The sequence below is a fragment of the Pelobates fuscus genome, chromosome 13 (assembly GCF_036172605.1).
Source record: "Pelobates fuscus isolate aPelFus1 chromosome 13, aPelFus1.pri, whole genome shotgun sequence".
NCBI classification, from domain to species: domain Eukaryota; kingdom Metazoa; phylum Chordata; class Amphibia; order Anura; family Pelobatidae; genus Pelobates; species Pelobates fuscus.
In genome coordinates, this window is record NC_086329.1 from 74,401,096 (window position 1) to 74,421,478 (window position 20,383).

General features: G+C 43.8%; 1 protein-coding gene across 4 annotated transcripts in view; it reads left to right on the forward strand.

The window, feature by feature from the left end:
- Positions 1–20,383, forward strand: part of FSIP1 (fibrous sheath interacting protein 1) — a 72,176-nt gene that overhangs the window by 42,227 nt on the left and 9,566 nt on the right. For 3 of the 4 annotated variants that reach the window (XM_063439016.1, XM_063439017.1, XM_063439019.1), the window contains 2 exons: positions 5,448–5,555; positions 8,252–8,386. In XM_063439016.1, the coding sequence (XP_063295086.1) occupies positions 5,448–5,555; positions 8,252–8,386 (243 nt within the window). The remainder of the gene's footprint in view (positions 1–5,447; positions 5,556–8,251; positions 8,387–20,383) is intronic. The other variant, XM_063439018.1, reaches the window with a different exon arrangement.

Consider the following 20,383-nt stretch of genomic DNA (forward strand, 5'->3'; position numbering starts at 1 on the left):
GGTAATATAAAATCACTTGGAAGGAAGAAGATAGCAAATAGAAGAAATGAGAAAACTGAGTATGAAATAAGTGTAGTAGTATAAGAGAAATAAGAAAGAAAAGCATACAAAGCAAAGAAACATAGCAGTAGTGAGGGACCAGTTGGATGTCTTAGATGGGAGGTGATGGTAAGTATTTATGGAACATGCCCATCCCACAAATATTGGCCAATTAATAAATTAGCTTTCACATAAAATAATAAGGTATTTGGCATGTCTGAAGTGGACAAAAAGAATGATGTATATGTGCAGATCAAGGAATATGCATGTGTACTGTACACAGATCATTAAATATGTGCATGTGATGTATACATTCACGTCAAGGAAGATGTGTCCATGATGTATGCATGTATATCGTACTATAACCATACAGACAATGGAACAATACTCGTACAGTAACAAAACTAGAGGGCTAGATGTAAATCATATTTCAATTGGTGCTATTGTATTATCCATGTAATAATAAAAATAACCACCAGATGGAGGCAAAGTATAACATCCTGGCTGTTAGACGGCTAAACTGCTCTTTCAACTGATGAACACTGAATATTGAAGAGTGGCAGTCCCAAATATAATATGTTCTTGGTGGACTATAGTGCCATAATGAGCCAGCCAGCCTGAAGGGCCATACTGGTGGTAAGTGAGAACCCTGATCAGGTTTTGCCATATAGAATAAATCATGTCTACATCACCAGTTCCCCTACTATGATATATTCAGCCAGAATATGATGGTTCGCTGTAGCAAGACGTAGACCCACATTTTTTTTATATAACTGGGACTGTGTCTGAATTTGCCCATCAGATGCATTCTGCCAGTGTATACTGATGGTTGGAGTGAAGGAAGTCTCTCCCTCCAAGCACACTGCAGGAACCCTGCAGCCTAAACCAAAGTCACTGGAACCGGCAGCACCCGTATGCTTCATGTATGCTGATATGACTGCTGACTTTTTGTGATTAATGTCATATTCTGTGATATGTATTACATTGGAAGGTTGACCAATTTCAGGTTATAGCACCGCTCTGTCACGGGAGCCTTATTTCAGGGACCTGCTATTATTATTAATATTTGTAATACACCAACAAATTTTTCAGTCCTGTACAATGCGTGGACTAACAGACATGTATTTGTAACCAGATGAGTAGGACACATAGGAAGAGAGAGGATCGAGGACCCTGCTCAAATGAGCTAACATTCTAGAGGTTAAAACCTTGATTCATCAAAAGTTCCCCTCTCCCCTTGCAACATAGATTGAACATAAACTGAGGGTTACTTAGACTTAAGTCTTGAACTGGTTACTATAATCACAGATCACATTTTAAATGAAAAAATATACAAAGCTTAGCAGTATGTATAGACAGACATAAATAGTTATAAATATTAGTAAAAATTATTTAAACTTGATAAAGGACGGTATTATAAACTTGTAAGTTTATAATTCCAAACTATAGACAGCGCAATAAAAAATGTATTATGAGATATCACAATTATCTATCATTTACATGTTTCAGTATACCTGTCTATCTTGAAATTGTGGAAAATGCATGGTATATAAATGAATTGCACTAGCGCTGCACAACAGTTTTAGTTACAAGTATACAACATGTCTACAGTTAGTATTGTCCAGTCATACAAGTCTTGCATGTGATGAAGTATGGCACCAGAAGCCTGCATATAGCTGACATATAGAGACTAGTGATGTCCCGAACTATTCGCTGGCGAATAGTTCCCGGCGAACATAGCATGTTCGCGTTCCCCACCGCGGGCGAACACATGCGATGTTCGATCCGCCCCCTATTCGTCATCAAAAAAACAATAAGGGGGGGACCTACTGTCCTCAACCCTGGCCCCCACCCCTGCGCGGTGGGTGGGGGCCATAAATCACAATGGGGGGGACCTACTGTCCTCCCCCCCACCCGTGAGCATTGGGTGGGGGCCATAAAAATAATGAGGGGGGGACCTACTGTCCTCCCCCCCACCCCTGCGCGGTGGGTAGGGGCCATAAAAATAATGAGGGGGGGACCTACTGTCCCCCCCTGGCCCCCACCCCTGCGTGGTGGGTGGGGGCCATAAATCACAATGGGAGGGGACCTACTGTCCCCCCCCGGTCCCCACCCCTGAGTGGTGGGTGGGGGCCCTAAAAAAACAATAAGGGGGGGATCTACTGTCTTCCCCCGGCCCCCTGAGCGGTGGGTGGGGGCCCTAAAAAAATAAATAAGGGAAGGACCTACTGTTTCCCCCGGCCCCCACCCCTGAGCGGTGGGTGGGGGCCCTAAAAAAAACAATAACGGGGGGACCTACTGTCCCCTCCGGCCCCCACCCCTGAGTGGTGGGTGGGGGCCCTAAATACTAATAAGGGGGGGGGCCTAATGTCCTCCCCCCTGGCCCCCACCCCTGAGCGGCGGGTGGGGGCCCTAAATACAAATGGGGGGACCCTAGTCACCTCCACCCCTCCCCCCCCCCAAAAAATAGCCCTCTACCTACCCCCCTCACGCTAAAAATAATGAGGGGGGGGGCCTTTAACTAAGAACCTGTCAAAAAAATTAGAAAAAAAAAACCTACCGGTACCATTCGATGTTTTCTTTCTTCTTAAATCTTCTTTTTTCAGCCCCAAAAAAGGCCAAATAAAAAACCATAATAACCGACGCAATAAAAAAAAAATCCATCTTCACCCATGGAGGGCTCCGCGCAGACTGAGCTCTGCAGGGTGGGGGAAGGCTTATAAAGCCAATCCGAGTGCTCTTTGTCATTTTACACAGCGTTGGAAAATTCCAAAGAACTTTCCCACGCTGTGTAAAATGACACAGAGCACTGTGATTGGATGGCTTGAAATCCATCCAATCACAGTGCTCTGTCATTTTACACAGCGTGGGAAAATTCCAAAGAACTTTCCCACGCTGTGTAAAATAACACAGAGCACTGTGATTGGATGGCTTGAAATCCATCCAATCACAGTGCTCTGTGCCATTTTACACAGCGTGGGAAAGTTCTTTGGAATTTTCCCACGCTGTGTAAAATGACAAAGAGCACTCTGATTGGTGGGCTTGAAATCCATCCAATCACAGTGCTCTGTGTCATTTTACACAGCATGGGAAAATTCCAAAGAACTTTCCCACGCTGTGTAAAATGACACAGAGCACTGTGATTGGATGGATTTCAAGCCATCCAATCACAGTGCTCTGTGTCATTTTAGACAGCGTGGGAAAGTTCTTTGGCATTTTCCCACACTGTGTAAAATGACAAAGAGCACTCTGATTGGCTTAAACCAGCCAATCAGTAGGTCCCCCCCATATTGTTTTTTTTAGGGCCCCCCACCCACCGCTCAGGGGTGGGGGCCGGGGGGGGGACAGTAGGTCCCCCCCTTATTGTTTTTATTAGGGCCCCCACCCACCGCTCAGGGGTGGGGGCTGGGGGGGGACAGTAGGTCCCCCCCTTATTGTTTTTTTTAGGGCCCCCACAGAGGTGGGGGCCGGAGAGGAAGAGGACAGTAGGTCCCCCCCTCATTATCTTTATGGCCCCCAACCGCCGCCCAGGAGTGGGGGCCGGGGGGGAGGACAGTAGATCCCCCCCCCCTCATTATCATTATGGCCCCCACCCGCCACCCAGGGGTGGGGGCCGGAGAGGGGCAGGACAGTAGGTCCCCCTCCTCATTATCTTTATGGCCCCCACCCGCCACCCAGGGTTGGGGGCCGGAGAGGGGGAGGACAGTAGGTCCCCGCCTCATTATCTTTATGGCCCCCACCCGCCGCCCAGGGATGGGGGCCGGGGGGGGGGAAGGAGAGTAGGTCTCCCCCCCCTTCAATCACTATTGTGGCCAGAAAGAGTCCCTGTGGGTTTTAAAATTTGCCTGCCTATTGAAGTCTATGGCGGTTTGCCCGGAACATTTGCGGAAATTCGCATTCGCGAACCGAAAATTTTATGTTCGCGACATCACAAATAGAGACTCATTACATTATTTATCCCACATGATCTCTTTCAGGGTTATTCACTAAAGTGAAAATTGTTGCGAATTCAAAGTAAATGTCATATTTCAAGGTCAAAATAGCTAAACCAGAAATATTTGTCAAGTCAGCTATACTTCTAATTGAGCAATTTTTGCCTGATTTTAAATTCCCCAAAATTGTTCACTTAAAATGAAAACTAAGAACTAACTTACACATACAAGTCAGACGGTACCATTTATAATAAAGACATTCAGATGTGTAACTAGAAACCCCCGAGCTCCAGTGTGAATATTGCCCTACCCCCCCATGTGTTGTATTCCCTCCTCCCCTGTTCCTCCATGTGTCTCATTCCCCCCATCCACAGCTTCTCCATTTATCTAATTCCCTCTTTCACCCCCCAGCCCCCTCTTTGTCTCATTCCCTCACTCACCCCCCGTCCCTCCATTTGTCTCATTCCCTCTCTCTTAACCCTGTATTTGTCTCATTCCCTCTTTCACCCCCCAACCCCTCCATTTGTCTCATTCCCTCTTTCACCCCCCAACCCCTCCATTTGTCTCATTCCCTCTTTCACCCCCAGGCCCTCCATTTGTCTCATTCCCTCTTTCACCCCCAGGCCCTCCATTTGTCTCATTCCCTCTCTCTTAACCCTGTATTTGTCTCATTCCCTCTTTCACCCCCCCAACCCCTCCATTTGTCTCATTCCCTCTCTCACCCCCAACCCCTCCATTTGTCTCATTCCCTCTCTCACCCCCAGGCCCTCCATTTGTCTCATTCCCTCTCTCACCCCCAGGCCCTCCATTTGTCTCATTCCCTCTCTCACCCCCAGGCCCTCCATTTGTCTCATTCCCTCTTTCACCCCCCAACCCCTCCATTTGTCTCATTCCCTCTCTCACCCCCAGGCCCTCCATTTGTCTCATTCCCTCTTTCACCCCCCAACCCCTCCATTTGTCTCATTCCCTCTCTCACCCCCAGGCCCTCCATTTGTCTCATTCCCTCTTTCACCCCCCAACCCCTCCATTTGTCTCATTCCCTCTCTCACCCCCCAACCCCTCCATTTGTCTCATTCCCTCTCTCACCCCCAGGCCCTCCATTTGTCTCATTCCCTCTCTCACCCCCAGGCCCTCCATTTGTCTCTTTCCTTCTAACCTATTTAAAAAAAAACAGGATAAATAATGAAAGTATAATATACTTTCTCGTAGCACCCCCAGCAGTTACATATTATTTTTAATACATTTTATGACTTACACAATTTCATCCCTCATTTGTCAGCACTTTTTCTATAAACAGGATAGAAAATGTTCAATATCTGAAAATGAGGGAATACCTATCTCAGAATGGAACCGTTAGCCCGTGTGTGGTCTACCCCATTGTAAAGCGCTACTGAATCTGATGGCGCTATATAAATCATAAAATAATAATAATTGGAAATATTAATGTCATTGTTAATTAATGTCATGTGTTCATAGTTAGCAAAGGAAGCTGGGTCCAGTTTACTTCTTATGGAAGACGAGCAGTTACGTTTGGAGCAACTTCTTGCAGATATTGACAATGACTGCGATGAGGAAGACACTACAGTAAGTATTATAAAGAATTTTTCTTATAGTTTTACATAATGCAGAACTGTTACATGTAAGCAGGGCCGGTGCTACGATTTTTGACTACACAGGCGAAGATGCATTTTCACTGGCGTACATACCGTGGTCGCAGCCCTGCGCCCTCCTTTTACCTGACCAGGTGCCTGCCGCCATGTGTTGCGGCCCCGGCCCGCGCAGAGTAAGCGCGGGGGGGGGGGGGGAGGCACGGATCATATTTCGCATCAGGGCCCCATGGGTTGTGTGTACGCCACTGCATGCATGAAACAGTGATTTCTAATTTTTCTTTCTAGTATGGGCAGAGGAGTTTTCCTTTAAGGTTCATTAAATGTAAAAAATGTACAAAATCAGAAGTGAAAGTTTGATGACAGTTTTCCTTTAAATAATGACTATTCCCCACAATAAGTCAGGAATACTATTGCAAAGTGTGAAGTGTCTTTTGTCATACTTGTTTATGCCCCTTCTATGCTGCAAATTACTATTGAGTTGCAAAGCCCTCTTTCTGTTAAATCTGTATTAGGTCCAAGTTCTATAGTTTGATTGAACGTTGTATAGTCATATTGCTTACACAATGGTGCACACACTGCAATCAAATTGATATTAATTTAAAATACTTATATTGTTAAAACCGGCTAATTATGATTAAAATAATAAAAATATCTGCATCAATAAAAAACATAAATCTAAAAGAACTAGCCTTATTTATTCACAAAGAATTGTTTCCACCCAGAACTCAATGCTGCAAACTTTCACTTACCCCAAAAAAGTATTGCAAATTAATTTCCAGAAATCGAAACACATCTTATTGATTAAGCAAGACAAATATGGTTTGTGAGCAGAGTGTGGAGATCTATTTAATTTTTGTTTGAATTTACAATGAATTTGCATGTCAAGGAATATTAGAATTGTAAATACTACCCACGAAACATTTTAATATTATGTGAAATGGAGAGACATGTTTACAATAATTAATGCGAGTAAGATGTACGGAATCTTTTTTCACTCTGCATACACAGGCTACTGACTATTTTGTAGTACAGTAGAGGAGCGGTTTTCCTTAGGTTAACTCTGGTTAATGGGTTTAGCAAATGCGTAATTTAATTAGCTTGTTCCTGAAATCCCCCAGAGTTGGCAACGTGCTTCTGTGAGAAGCCAGATCACCTCCTTGGCATATTTGATGGAATGGGCACTCACAGAAGCTCAAAATCAGCACTGCCTTACATGCTATATGCCTTCGTAGCCCTAAAGTTCCTTGTTTTTTTCCAGAGATTCTACTACCATGCCATAGAAACATAGAACCATAGAATGTGACGGCAGATAAGAACCATTCGGCCCATCTAGTCTGCCCAGTTTTCTAAATACTTTCATTAGTCCCTGGCCTTATCTTATAGTTAGGATAGCCTTATGCCTATCCCACGCATGCTTAAACTCCTTTACTGTGTTAACCTCTACCACTTCAGCTGGAAGGCTATTCCATGCATCCACTACCCTCTCAGTAAAGTAATACTTCCTGATATTATTTTTAAACCTTTGTCCCTCTAAGTTAAGACTATGTCCTCTTGTTGTGGTAGTTTTTCTTCTTTTAAATATAGTCTCCTCCTTTACTGTGTTGATTCCCTTTATGTATTTAAATGTTTTTATCATATCCCCCCTGTCTCGTCTTTCCTCCAAGCTATACATGTTAAGATCCTTTAACCTTTCCTGGTAAGTTTTATCCTGCAATCCATGAACCAGTTTAGTAGCCCTTCTTTGAACTCTCTCTAAGGTATCAATATCCTTCTGAAGATAGGGTCTCCAGTACTGTGTACAGTACTCCAAGTGAGGTCTCACCAGTGTTCTGTACAATGGCATGAGCACTTCCCTCTTTCTACTGCTAATACCTCTCCCTATACAACCAAGCATTCTGCTAGCATGCCCAGCTGTATCCAACTGAAGTAATAGGTTAACTATTTTATTTCCACGTTTAATGGACATCCCTTCTGTTTGACCACCATTTTTGGTTTATTTTAATGCAGCACCTCCACATGTTCATACTGTTATGATACTTGTCTGTATACCCCATGGGTCTCGCATTCTTTTATATTTTTTTCTTTATTATCCAATGCCAATAGCTTAGTGACAAGTGACACTGAACTATCACATTTGTTAAGTTATACTATTTATTAGCAATATCGCCTTATCCCCTTAATTAGTTGTGTGGTTTATGTTTACGTTGTAAAAAAAATTGGTTTCTGTTGCAGGAATGCCAGCTCCTGTGTTTATACACTGTAATCTGCACACTAAAAATAAATATTGAAAAAAAAAACAATAATTCATTGGCCACTTTAAAATAGAACTGACACAGATGGATTTTTAAAACTATGTTTACTTATCCTTTTACTGAACGCATATGTATTTGTGAGTTTTTAAAAATAAAATTAAACATAGAAATACACAGCTCTTTAACCTGCATCTGGTCGCCTCCGTGATAGCTCTCTGTTATTCATTGTTATAAGCTATGTCTTCTGCACCTGGCACTCAGCATAGAGAAAGTATACACAGAAGAATAGAAATTAAACAATGTTTGCTCTTAAAGCGCTAGCCATCCCAGAGGAACTTGATAACCTTTCTATTTACAATGTCCCTGCATAATCTTTGACATGACTGTGGAAAAAACTATATTTGCTTAATTTTTGAAGGGAAATATGTCCATGTACCTAGTACCTAGAGAAGGCTTCACAGCAGATTCCGAAGAATGTAAGCATCTTTCAATAATAGAGACTGAGCTACTGAAGTTCCACTACGTTGAAGAGCCCTGCGAGTCCAGTGAACATGTATGTATAAATGTGAATTATATGGAATATGTGTACATACACAGTGAGAAGCACATGATCATAGTGAGAATCTTAATAAATTAAAGTGAGCTGATACGTATTCTCTATTCATACTGATTACATTATAAAACCATATATTTTAAGTGAGAGAAGATACCATGATGGTAATAAGGAAATTGATGAGATATGAGAAACACAGAGAGGAGGGGTTTTTTTGCCGTCTCTTGGATGAGACCAGTTAAATATGCTTGTGGAAATGTTTCCTCTGTAGTATTGTGAGTGAGCTACACCTTGTGTGAGATGCCATTTAGATGATGATATAATGTATGAGAGTGATGATAGATGTTTTTGAGTCTGCCTTCCCAGTTTTCATTCTCTCTATATCATGTCCCACTTCCCACCAACTATATCAGTCCCCACTTCCCACCCTTGTCTTCCCTCCCAATAAGTAAGTTCTATTCTGCACTTACAGTTCCTCTACGATTAATATTTGCTTCCTTCCTTATTCACTCCTTACATTGTTTTCAAAAAATTTAATCAGAAGGGTCTATATAGCTAAAAATGTCTAAAACGGTGCTGACCATCTATGTGTCCTTCAGAATTAATGGGGATCCTATAGGCAGATGCAGAATGGCCTAGAGATATACCATTGGACCAGTGGTCTCCATCCGTATTACCCTTTACTATTAGATGCCAAGTGCAACTAAGTATAATAAGATCCCATTGTCTGGGGCGTGGTTTGGCAAGAACAAAGGGAACAATATTGTCCTACATCAATTATGGCAAACCTATGACATGCATGCCAGCACTTAAATAAACTCTAAGACTAGTGATGTCGCGAACATAAAATTTTCGGTTCGCGAACGGCGAACGCGAACTTCCGCAAATGTTCGTGAACGGGCGAACCGCCATAGACTTAAATGGGCAGGCGAATTTTAAAACCCACAGGGACTCTTTCTGGCCACAATAGTTATGGAAAAGTTGTTTCAAGGGGACTAACACCTGGACTGTGGCATGCCGGAGGGGGATCCATGGCAAAACTCCCATGGAAAATTACATAGTTGATGCAGAGTCTGGTTTTAATCCATAAAGGGCATAAATCACCTAACATTCCTAAATTGTTTGGAATAACGTGCTTTAAAACATCAGGTATGATGTTGTATCGATCAGGTAGTGTAAGGGTTATGCCCGCTTCACAGTGACAGACCAAACTCCCCATTTAACGCACCGCAAACAAGCGCAAACAGTCCATTTGCACAACCGCAAACTCCCCATTTGCACAAGGTTGGATACCAAGCTAGCCATGTCCCGTTCCTTGTCCTCACTGATGTAATTGAAGGTCTCTCTTCCTCCACCCAGCCACGTACAACACCAAGGGTCCCGAAAGGTGACAACAAGCCCCCTGGGACGCCTGCTGTGTTTGGTCTTCCACCTCCTCAAAGCCACCTTCCTCCTCTGACTCCTCTTCTTCAGACTCCTTTCTCTGCGTTGCCTCTCTCTGCATTATTATAAGGTGTGTTAAGTAGTACTATTCCTATCAGTTTAATCTGATAGATTAATCTGATACATCCCCTGTCAGGGGACGTGTATATAAGGCATCGATTTTAGGAACCGGGAGATGGAAAAAGATGCTTGGTCGGTCCTCCTACTTCAAATTTGGGGCACTGCGCGTGCAATCTAATGTGCCACCAGATAGAAGTGGTGTTTTAAGTAGTACTATTCCTATCAGTTTAATCCCTGTTACGTCCCCTATCAGGGGACGTGTATATAAGGCATCGATTTTAGGAACCGGGAGATGGAAAAAGATGCTTGGTCGGTCCTCCTACTTCAAATTTGGGGCACTGCGCGTGCAATCTAATGTGCCACCAGATAGGAGTGGTGTGTTAAGTAGTACTATTCTTATCAGTTTAATCCCTGTTACGTCCCCTATCAGGGGACGTGTATATAAGGCATCGATTTTAGGAACCGGGAGATGGAAAAAGATGCTTGGTCGGTCCTCCTACTTCAAATTTGGGGCACTGCGTGTGCAATCTAATGTGCCACCAGATAGGAGTGGTGTGTTAAGTATTCTTATCAGTTGAATCCCAATGTCACGACTACTAGTGTGGTCCAGCACGCAGAAACTATGTATACATATACATAGGCAAGTAAAGGAAAATAAAAGGACAGAGCGTAAACCGGACCTTAGAATGGCCGGACTAATGCGCTAGAGAATGGTCAAAGGGAAAGCCGAGGTCAAGGAAGCCAGAAAATACACAATACCGTTTACACAAGCCAAGTCAGGGAAACCAGAATTCAGAATAACCAGGGAAAAGCCAAGATCAGGATACCAGGAAATCAGATTCACAATGATAAAGCACTCTCAGGAAACCAGGAACAGGAAACCATGACAGGGCAAGGTACTGGGGTGAGCTAGGGATTTAAATAACACGCGGCGGGCTGGCAGCCGTGACACCCTGTTACGTCCCCCTCATCAGGCCTTGTTTAGTCGAATGTATCACCCACTGTCAGTCCCTTCGGGATCCATCCCTCATTCATCTTAATAAAGGTGAGGTAATCTAGACTTTTTTGACCTAGGCGACTTCTCTTCTCAGTGACAATACCTCCTGCTGCACTGAAGGTCCTTTCTGACAGGACACTTGAAGCGGGGCAGGCCAGAAGTTCTATCGCAAATTGGGATAGCTCAGGCCACAGGTCAAGCCTGCACACCCAGTAGTCAAGGGGTTCATCGCTCCTCAGAGTGTCGATATCTGCAGTTAAGGCGAGGTAGTCTGCTACCTGTCGGTCGAGTCGTTCTCTGAGGGTGGACCCCGAAGGGCTGTGGCGATGCATAGGACTTAAAAAGCTCCGCATGTCCTCCATCAACAACACGTCTGTAAAGCATCCTGTCCTTGCCAGGGTGGTCGTGGGAGGAGGAGGATTACTTTCACCTCTTCCCTTGTTAGATTCCCGTTGTGCTGTGACATCACCCTTATACGCTGTATAAAGCATACTTTTTAATTGATTTTGGAACTGCTGCATCTTTTCCGACTTGCCGTAATTCGGTAACATTTCAGGCACTTTCTGCTTATACCGGGGGTCTAGTAGCTTGGACACCCAGTACAGGTCGTTCTCCTTCAGCCTTTTTATACGAGGGTCCCTCAACAGGCACGACAGCTTGAAAGACCCCATTTGCACAAGGTTGGATGCCGAGCTACTCATGTCCTGTTCCTCGTCCTCGGGGATCTCTCTGAAGGTATGTTCTTCCTCCCAGCCACGTACAACACCACGGGTACCAGATAGGTGACAACGAGCACCCTGGGATGCCTGTTGTTGTTGGTCCTTCTCCTCCTCCTCAAAGCCACATTCCTCCTCTGACTCCTCTTCCTCACAATCCTCTTCCAGCGTTGCCGCAGGTCCAGCAAGCGATGCTGATAAGGCTGTTTCTGGTGGTGATGGTGACCACAACTCTTCCTCTTCACGCTCATCTACGGCCTGATCCAGCACTCTTCGCAGGGCACGCTCCAAGAAGAAAACAAGTGGTATGATGTCGCTGATGGTGCCTTCGGTGAGACTGACTAGGTTTGTCACCTCCTCAAAAGGACGCATGAGCCTACAGGCATTGCGCATGAGCGTCCAGTAACGTGGCAAAAAAATTCCCAGCTCCGCAGAGGCTGTCCTAGCACCCCGGTCATACAAATAGTCGTTAACGGCTTTTTCTTGTTGGAGCAGGCGGTCGAACATTAGGAGTGTTGAATTCCAACGTGTCGGGCTGTCGCAAATCAAGCGCCTCACTGGCATGTTGTTTCGCCGATGGATATCGGAAAAGTGCGCGATGGCCGTGTAGGAACGCCTGAAATGGCCACACACCTTCCTGGCCTGCTTAAGGACGTCCTGTAAGCCTGGGTACTTATGTACAAAGCGTTGTACGATCAGATTACACACATGTGCCATGCACGTCAACTTGACAAATGCAATGCCGCCAACAAATTTCTTCCGTCACAAACCACTTTGCCAATCTCCAGTTGGTGCGGAGTCAGCCACTGATCCACCTGTGCGTTCAGGGCGGACAGGAGTGCTGGTCCGGTGTGACTCTCTGCTTTCAGGCAAGTCAACACCAAGACGGCGTGACACTGCCGTATCCGGGATGTGGAACAGTACCTGGGGAGCTGGGGGGGTGCCGTTGATGTGGAGCAAGACGCAGCAGCAGAAGAGGACTCAGCCGAGGAGGTTATGGAAGAGGATGGAATAGGAGAGTAGAGGAGGTGGCAGCAGGCCTGCCTGCAAGTCGTGGCGGTGTCACCAACTCCTCTGCAGAGCCACGCATTCCATGCTTACCAGCCGTCAGCAGGTTTACCCAATGCGCAGTGTAGGTGATATACCTGCCCTGACCATGCTTTGCAGACCAGGTATCAGTGGTCAGATGGACCCTTGCCCCACCACTGTGTGCCAGACATGCCATGACTTCCTTTTGCACAATCGAGTACAGTTTGGGGATTGCCTTTTGTGCAAAGAAATTTCGGCCGGGTACCTATCACTGCGGTGTCCCAATAGCTACAAATTTTTTGAACGCCTCAGACTCCACCAGCTTGTATGGTAAAAGCTGGCAGGCTAAGAGTTCAGTCAAGCCAGCTGTCAGACGCCGGGCAAGGGGGTGACTTCTTACGCTCAAACATGTCCTTGACAGACACCTGACTGTGGGCAGATGAGCAGGAACTGCTCAAGGCGAGAGACAGAGGGGCGGTTGGTTGAGAGGGGGCAAGGAGGACAGCAGTGGTTAATGTGGCTGAAGATGCTGGACCAGGAGGAGGATGGCGGCTTTGAGTTTGTGTGCTGCTTGTACTCATGTGTTGATCCCATAGGCGTTTGTGATGTGCGATCATGTGCCTTCGCAAAGCAGTTAGGTGGGTGTTGGACTTCCCACGACTCAGTTTCTTTTGGCACAGGTTGCAAATGGCATCGCTGTTGTCAGAGGCAGACACACAAAAAAAATGCCACACTGCTGAGCTCTGCAATGACGGCATTCTGGTGGTGGCAACAGCATGCGTTGATTGGCGTGCTGTCTGGCTGACCCCGGGTGCCGATGCATGCTGTCTGACTGTGCCACTAGCTCCTTGCGACGACCTCCCCCTGCTTCCAACTCGTCTCCTCCTCCTCCTCTCTGTCTCCCCATCTGAACTTTCCCCCTGTTCTTCTTCTCTTCTAGCGGGCACCCATGTGACATCCACGGACGCATCGTCATCATCAACCGCTTCACTTGTATCTGACAACTCAGCAAAGGAAGCAGCAGCAGGTACAACATCATCATCACACCGTACGTGTGTAATGCTGCCTGACTGAGACATATCCCTGTTATCTACATCCTCTGGCAATAATGGTTGCGCATCACTCATTTCTTCCAACTGATATGTAAATAACTCCTCTGACAGATCAAGTGAAGCGGCTGTGGTGCTAGTGTTGGTGGTGGCGGCAGGTGGGCGAGTGGTAACTTGAGAGGTGCCCGAAGCTAAGCTGGAGGAGGATGGTGCGTCAAGGTTCCGAGCCGAAGCTGTAGAAGATTGGGTGTTAGCCAGTCAACTATGTCCTCAGAACTTTTCAAGTTCAGGGTACGTGGCCTCTGAACACTGGGCATTATTCTAGGGCCAAAGGGAATCACAGCACCACGACCACGACGGCCCCTGCGGTATGGCCTGCCTCTGCCTGTCATTTTTTTTTCGATTAGTGGTAATATGCGTGCAAGCTACTGTGACAACTGATATGAGTGGCACTGTGCAGTGGCAGAAGTTGGCAGAGTAGACGCTGTAGGCCTGACACACATGCTTGCAGACAACTAACTGCTATTCAATCTATTACAGTCAAAATTTTATTATTTTTTTAAAATGTACATTACTGTTACACCAGATATGAGTTGCACTGGTGTGACACTGTGCCCTGGCAGGCCCTGAAATGCACACTAGTGAAGGAAACTGACTGCTATTATATTACAGTCAAAAAAGTTTTTGTTTTTTTTTAAATGCAAGCTATTGGGACACCAGTGAGTGAGTGGTGGCACTGGGCAGGCCCTGAAACGCACACTCGTGAAGGAAACTGACTGCTATTATATTACAGTCAAAAAAGTTTTTGTTTTTTTTTAAATGCAAGCTTTTGTGACACCAGTGAGTGAGTGGTGGCACTGGGCAGGCCCTGACACGCACACTAGTGAAGGAAGCTGACTGCTATTATATTACAGTCCATATAGTTTTCCTTTTTTTTGTTAAATGCAAGCTATTGTGACACCAGATATGAGTGGTGGCACTGGGCAAGTGGGCACAGTATACGCTGTGAGCCTGACACACACGCTGGCAGACAACTAACTGCTATTCAATCTATTACAGTCAAAATTGTATTTTTTTTTTAAAAATGTACACTATTGTTACACCAGATATGAGTTGCACTGGTGTGACACTGTGCCCTGGCAGGCCCTGAAACGCACACGTGTGAAGGAAACTGACTGCTATTATATTACAGTCCAAAAAGTATTTTTTTTGTTAAATGCAAGCTATTGTGACACCAGATATGAGTGGTGGCACTGGGCAGGCCCTGAAATGCACACTAGTGAAGGAAACTGACTGCTATTATATTACAGTCAAAAAAGTTTTGTTTTTTTAAATGCAAGCTATTGTGACACCAGTGAGTGAGTGGTGGCACTGGGCAAGTGGGCACAGTATATGCTGTGAGCCTGACACACAGGCTGGCAGGCAGGCAACTGCAATTACATTACACAGAAAAAAAAAAGAAGCAGACTGATGTTCTAGCCCTAAAAAGGGCTTTTTGGGGTGCTGTCCTTACAGCAGAGATCAGATGAGTCCTTCAGGACTGTAGTGGACACTGAATACACTAGCCTAGCTATCAATTTCCCTATCAAATCAGCAGCAGCTACACTGTCCCTCCTCTCACTAAGAATACAGCTTCACAATGAATGTAAAATGGATGCTTTCCAGGAGGTGGGAGGGTCTGGGAGGGAGGGTCTGCTGCTGATTGACTGGAATGTGTCTGCTGACTGTGAGGTACAGGGTCAAAGTTTACTCAATGATGATGAATAGGGGGCGGACCGAACAGCGCATATGTTCGCCATCCATGGCGAACGCGAACAAGCGATGTTCGCCGGGAACTATTCGCCAGCGAACAGTTCGGGACATCACTGTCTAAGACGCTATTCTGCTTATGTCTATAGTAGCATCACCATCAATCCTGAGAGACAAATTGATGGTCAGCACAGGAAAGTTGAAATATTTATTCATGTATATCTAAGTTTGCTTTCTCTCTCTCACACAGAGGGAATCTGTTTTCCGGACTGGATATTTATTTATGTATTTTTTAAATAATTTACCTGGAAGTATACATTGAGTTTTCTCTATTGCTCAAGTATGTCCTTCAACTGGATATGGATATAAAGATGGTGGAACTGCACTCAACCCTTCGCTTTGGACTCTCAGGGTGCTGCTGGATCAGTCCCAGTACCAAAGAGACCATATGTGAGGTATAATTGTAGAAAATAATCCAGGCACTCCAAATTGTTCCAAATGATAGGCAATTTTTATTGGTCCCAAGAACCACACAACGTTTCGACCCCTTAGGGCCTTTGTCAAGCTTGAGCTTGAGCTTGACAAAGGCCCCAAGGGGTCGAAACGTTGTGTGGTTCTTGGGACCAATAAAAATTGCCTATCATTTGGAACAATTTGGAGTGCCTGGATTATTTTCTACAACTGGATATGGACTGCTATAAGCCAAAGAACACGATGGACTCTTGCTTACTATGCCTCTCTAGTCTCTTACCAGGTTGTACCTCACTAACAAGTTTAATGAAATACAGGAAAGCATGCAGAGAGGTTTTTTTCAGTATTCTATTGGATATGACCAATAATGGCCTAAGTAAACTAAACCTTATTTGAAAAGATTCCAGGTGTTTAAGTTTATGTAAGCAATCTTAGATAACGTGTTTGCAGAGTTGGCAGAAAAGTAGCGTTTGTGGGAGTTTAATCAGTCCAGTAGATGAATGGAATGCTGTCTCTTTCATCACTGAGAAAGATTGTGTTTACGAGATACAACCTGCTTTTTTTGGAGTCCTTTCCTTTTCTTCTGAAAAAAAAAAGATATTCTTTATCCAGTTGGAACCCCTATTAAGTCATGGGGAAGACAGAATTCTATTAAGAAATAAATCATTTGTAAAATAACATAATTTAATTTAATTATATTTTTCATTTATCATTGGACAATTGTAGACATAATCTAGACATTTGTAAATCTTAAGAACAATGTCTGGATTTTACAGTCTGAATGCCTCCAGATGGTCCTGCATTATTTTTGTTAATCTGTACTAAGGCTATTCGGTCCATCCTGAATAATACATATGGTGTACATGGAGAAATATTGTCTCCTGTAGCGGTTATAGAATGTGAAGCATAGAAACATAGAATGTGACGGCAGATATTAACCCTTTGTCCTATGTAATCTGCCGAATTTCTAAATCCTTTCATTAGTCCCTGGCCTTATCTTAAATGTAGGCTAGCCTTATTCCACACATGCTTAAACTCCCTCACTGTGTTAACCTCTACCACATAGTTACATAGACTGAAAAGAGACTTGCGTCCATCAAGTTTAGCCTTCCTCACATTTGTTTTTTGCTGTTGATCAAAAAGAAAGCAAAAAAAAAAAAACCCAGTTTGAAGCACTTCCAATTTTACAATAAACTAGGGGGAAAAAAATCCCTCTTGACCCCAGAATGGCAGTCAGATGTATCCTTTGATCAAGAAGTGATTCCCCTACAGTTGAAAGATTATATCCTTGAATATTCAGTTTTTGCAAGTATGCATCTAGTTGCTGTTTAAGCATCTGTACGGACTCTGATAAAACCACTTCTTCAGGCAGAGAATTCCACATCCTTATTGTTCTTACAGTAAAAAAAACCTTTCCTTTGCCATAGACTAAATCTTTTTTCTTCAAGTCTAAACGCATGACCTTGTGTCCTATGTAAAGTCCGGTTTGTGAATAGATTTCCCCGGATATATTTGTACAATGTTATCATATCCCCTCTGAGGCAACGTTTTTCTGAACTCAAGAGGTTTACATTTGTTAACCTTTCTTCATAGCTGATATGTTCCATTCCTTTTATTATTTTTGTAGCTCGTCTCTGCACTTTTTCTAGTGCCATGATATCCTTCTTTAGAACTGGTGCCCAAAATTGCACAGCATATTCAATGTGTGGTCTTACCAGCTGGAAGTCTATTCCTTGCATCCAGTACCCTCTCAGTAAAGTAACACCTCCTGATATTATTTTCAAACATTTGCCCCTCTAATTTAAGACTATGTCCTCTTGTTGTGGTAGTTTTTCTTCTTTTAAATATACTCTCCTCCTTTACTGGTTTGATTCCCTTTATGTGTTTAAATGTTTCTATCATATCCCCTCCTGTCTCGTCTTTTCTCCATACTATAAATTTTAAGATCCTTTAACCTTTCCTGGTAAATTTTACTCTTCTCTCTTTTACTCAATCCATTTAGTAGCCCTTGTCTCCAAAGTATCAATTTCCTTCTGAAGATACGGTCTCCAGTACTGCGTACCATTCTCCAAGTGAGGTCTCACCAGTGTTCTGTACAATGGCATGAGTACTTCCCTCTTTCTACTACTAATACCTATCCCTATACAACCACGCATTCTGCTAGCATTTTCTGCTGCTCTATTACATTGTCTGCCTACCTTTAAGTCATCTGAAAAAAAATTACCCCTAAATCCTTTTAAACATGGTGCCAGAAGTCATTTTATGCCACCCACACTCATGAGATATATCTAAAGTTACAACTTTTCAATTAGTGTTATCAATGCTGTTAATGTTTGGGCAGAATTTATTGGCTGAGAGTGTCAGCTGGCACTTCCTGTCAATGAATTTCCCCCACATAGGACAGAATTGATATATATATATATATATGTATATACACACATATATGTGTGTGTGTGTGTGTGTGTGTATATATATATATATATATATATATATATATATATATAGTGTTCAAGTAGAGATTGTAGCCGTATTAGTCCAGTGATATAGATGTAAAAAACAGATAAAATTCGTATCTTGTAATACCTTTTTTATTGGACTAACAGAATTTTTTAATGACAAGCTTTCGGGATAACCTCCCTTTCTCAAGTCTGAAGCATTCAGACTTGAGAAAGGTCGGCTTAAATTAATTCACTCCCCTATATAAGGGACACCCCTTACCTGACTCATATCACTTGAGGTCAGCATCAGAATGATTTCCACTTCCGGGTCATCCAGACGCCATTTTACCTGATTACTCCATGAGGTTTTCTAAGCAGAGCTGTGTCAGGAATCCAGCCACAGGCTTTTCCGGCCTACCACCTTCTTTCTTCAATCCATCACCGTGGATGGTGTCCAAGTGACTCACAAACCGTAAGTCGACCTACCCGTTACGCCAGGCATCAGTCCCACGGCACCATGCACGGGTCAGGTCCTCACTTTACGGCTGCATTTTGTCTAAGTCTGTTCTAAAACCATTGCAAGTTCATGCATATCATTTGTTTAAACCCCCTACCAGTCTTTGGGTGTACTACAGGCTTCTCAGACATTATTGCATTTCATGTACAAACCATCAAACCACTGCATTTTCGTCTGCACACTGACCCCTACCGGTCATTCAGTATGTACTACAGGCTTCTCAGACATTATTGCATTTCATGTAAAAAAACAACCAACCACCGCATTTTTCACCTACACACTGACCCCTATCGGTCATTCAGTGTACTACAGGCTTCTTAGACATTATCGCATTTCATGTACAAACCAACGAACCACTGCATTTTCGCCTACACACTGACCCCTACTGGCCATTCGGTGTACTACAGGCTTCTCAGACATTATTGCATTTCATGTACAAACCATCAAACCACTGCATTTTCGTCTGCACACTGACCCCTACCGGTCATTCAGTGTACTACAGGCTTCTCAGACATTATTGCATTTCATGTAAAAACCAACCAACCACCGCATTTTTCACCTACACACTGACCCCTATCGGTCATTTGGTGTACTACAGGCATCTTAGATGTTTTTTGCATTTTCATGTACAAACCAATAAACCACTGCATTTTCACCTACACACTGACCCCTACCGTTTTTGGTATACTACAGGCTTCTTAGACATTATCGCACTTCATGTACAAATCAACTAACCACTGCATTTGCGCCTACATACTGACCCCTACTGATCATTTGGTGTACTACATGCTTCTCAGACATTATTGCATTTCATGTACAAATCAACGAACTGCATTTTCGCCTACACACTGACCCCTATCAGTCATTCAGTGTACTACCGGCTTCTCAGACATTATTGCATTTCATGTACAAACCAACTAACCACGGCATTTTCGCCTACATGCTGACCCCTACCGGTCAATCGGTATACTACAGGCTTCTCAGACTTTCTTTCACTTCATAAGCAAACAAACTAACTACAGCATTTTCGCCTTTATACTGACTCCTATCTGTCAAACGGTAGGATTAACCCCTTAAGGACATATGACATGTGTGACATGTAATGATCCCCTTTTATTCCAGAAGTTTGGTCCTTAAGGGGTTAAAGGGTATTTTAACATACAATCAGCATTTCTGACCCCTACTGGTCAACAGCAAAACTGTCTTCACACGTCATATACAATTTACCAGCCAATATAAATTACACATAAGATTGTTTTAAACATAACCATAAACCATAAATTAAACTCCAGCACGGGCTCAACTTCAGGTTTAATTCACAATAATTTACATTTCACATAAAGACCAACAGTGGTTCTATCAACACTGCCACCTACAGGTCTGTCAAGTACGTTGACAATTTTCATGGGGTTTTACAAACACCAAAACACTGACACCTATAGGTCAACAGACAAACAACATTTCACATACCAATCAGTATCCAACTACACTGCCACCTATAGGGCACTCGGCAGATCTCCAGTGCACT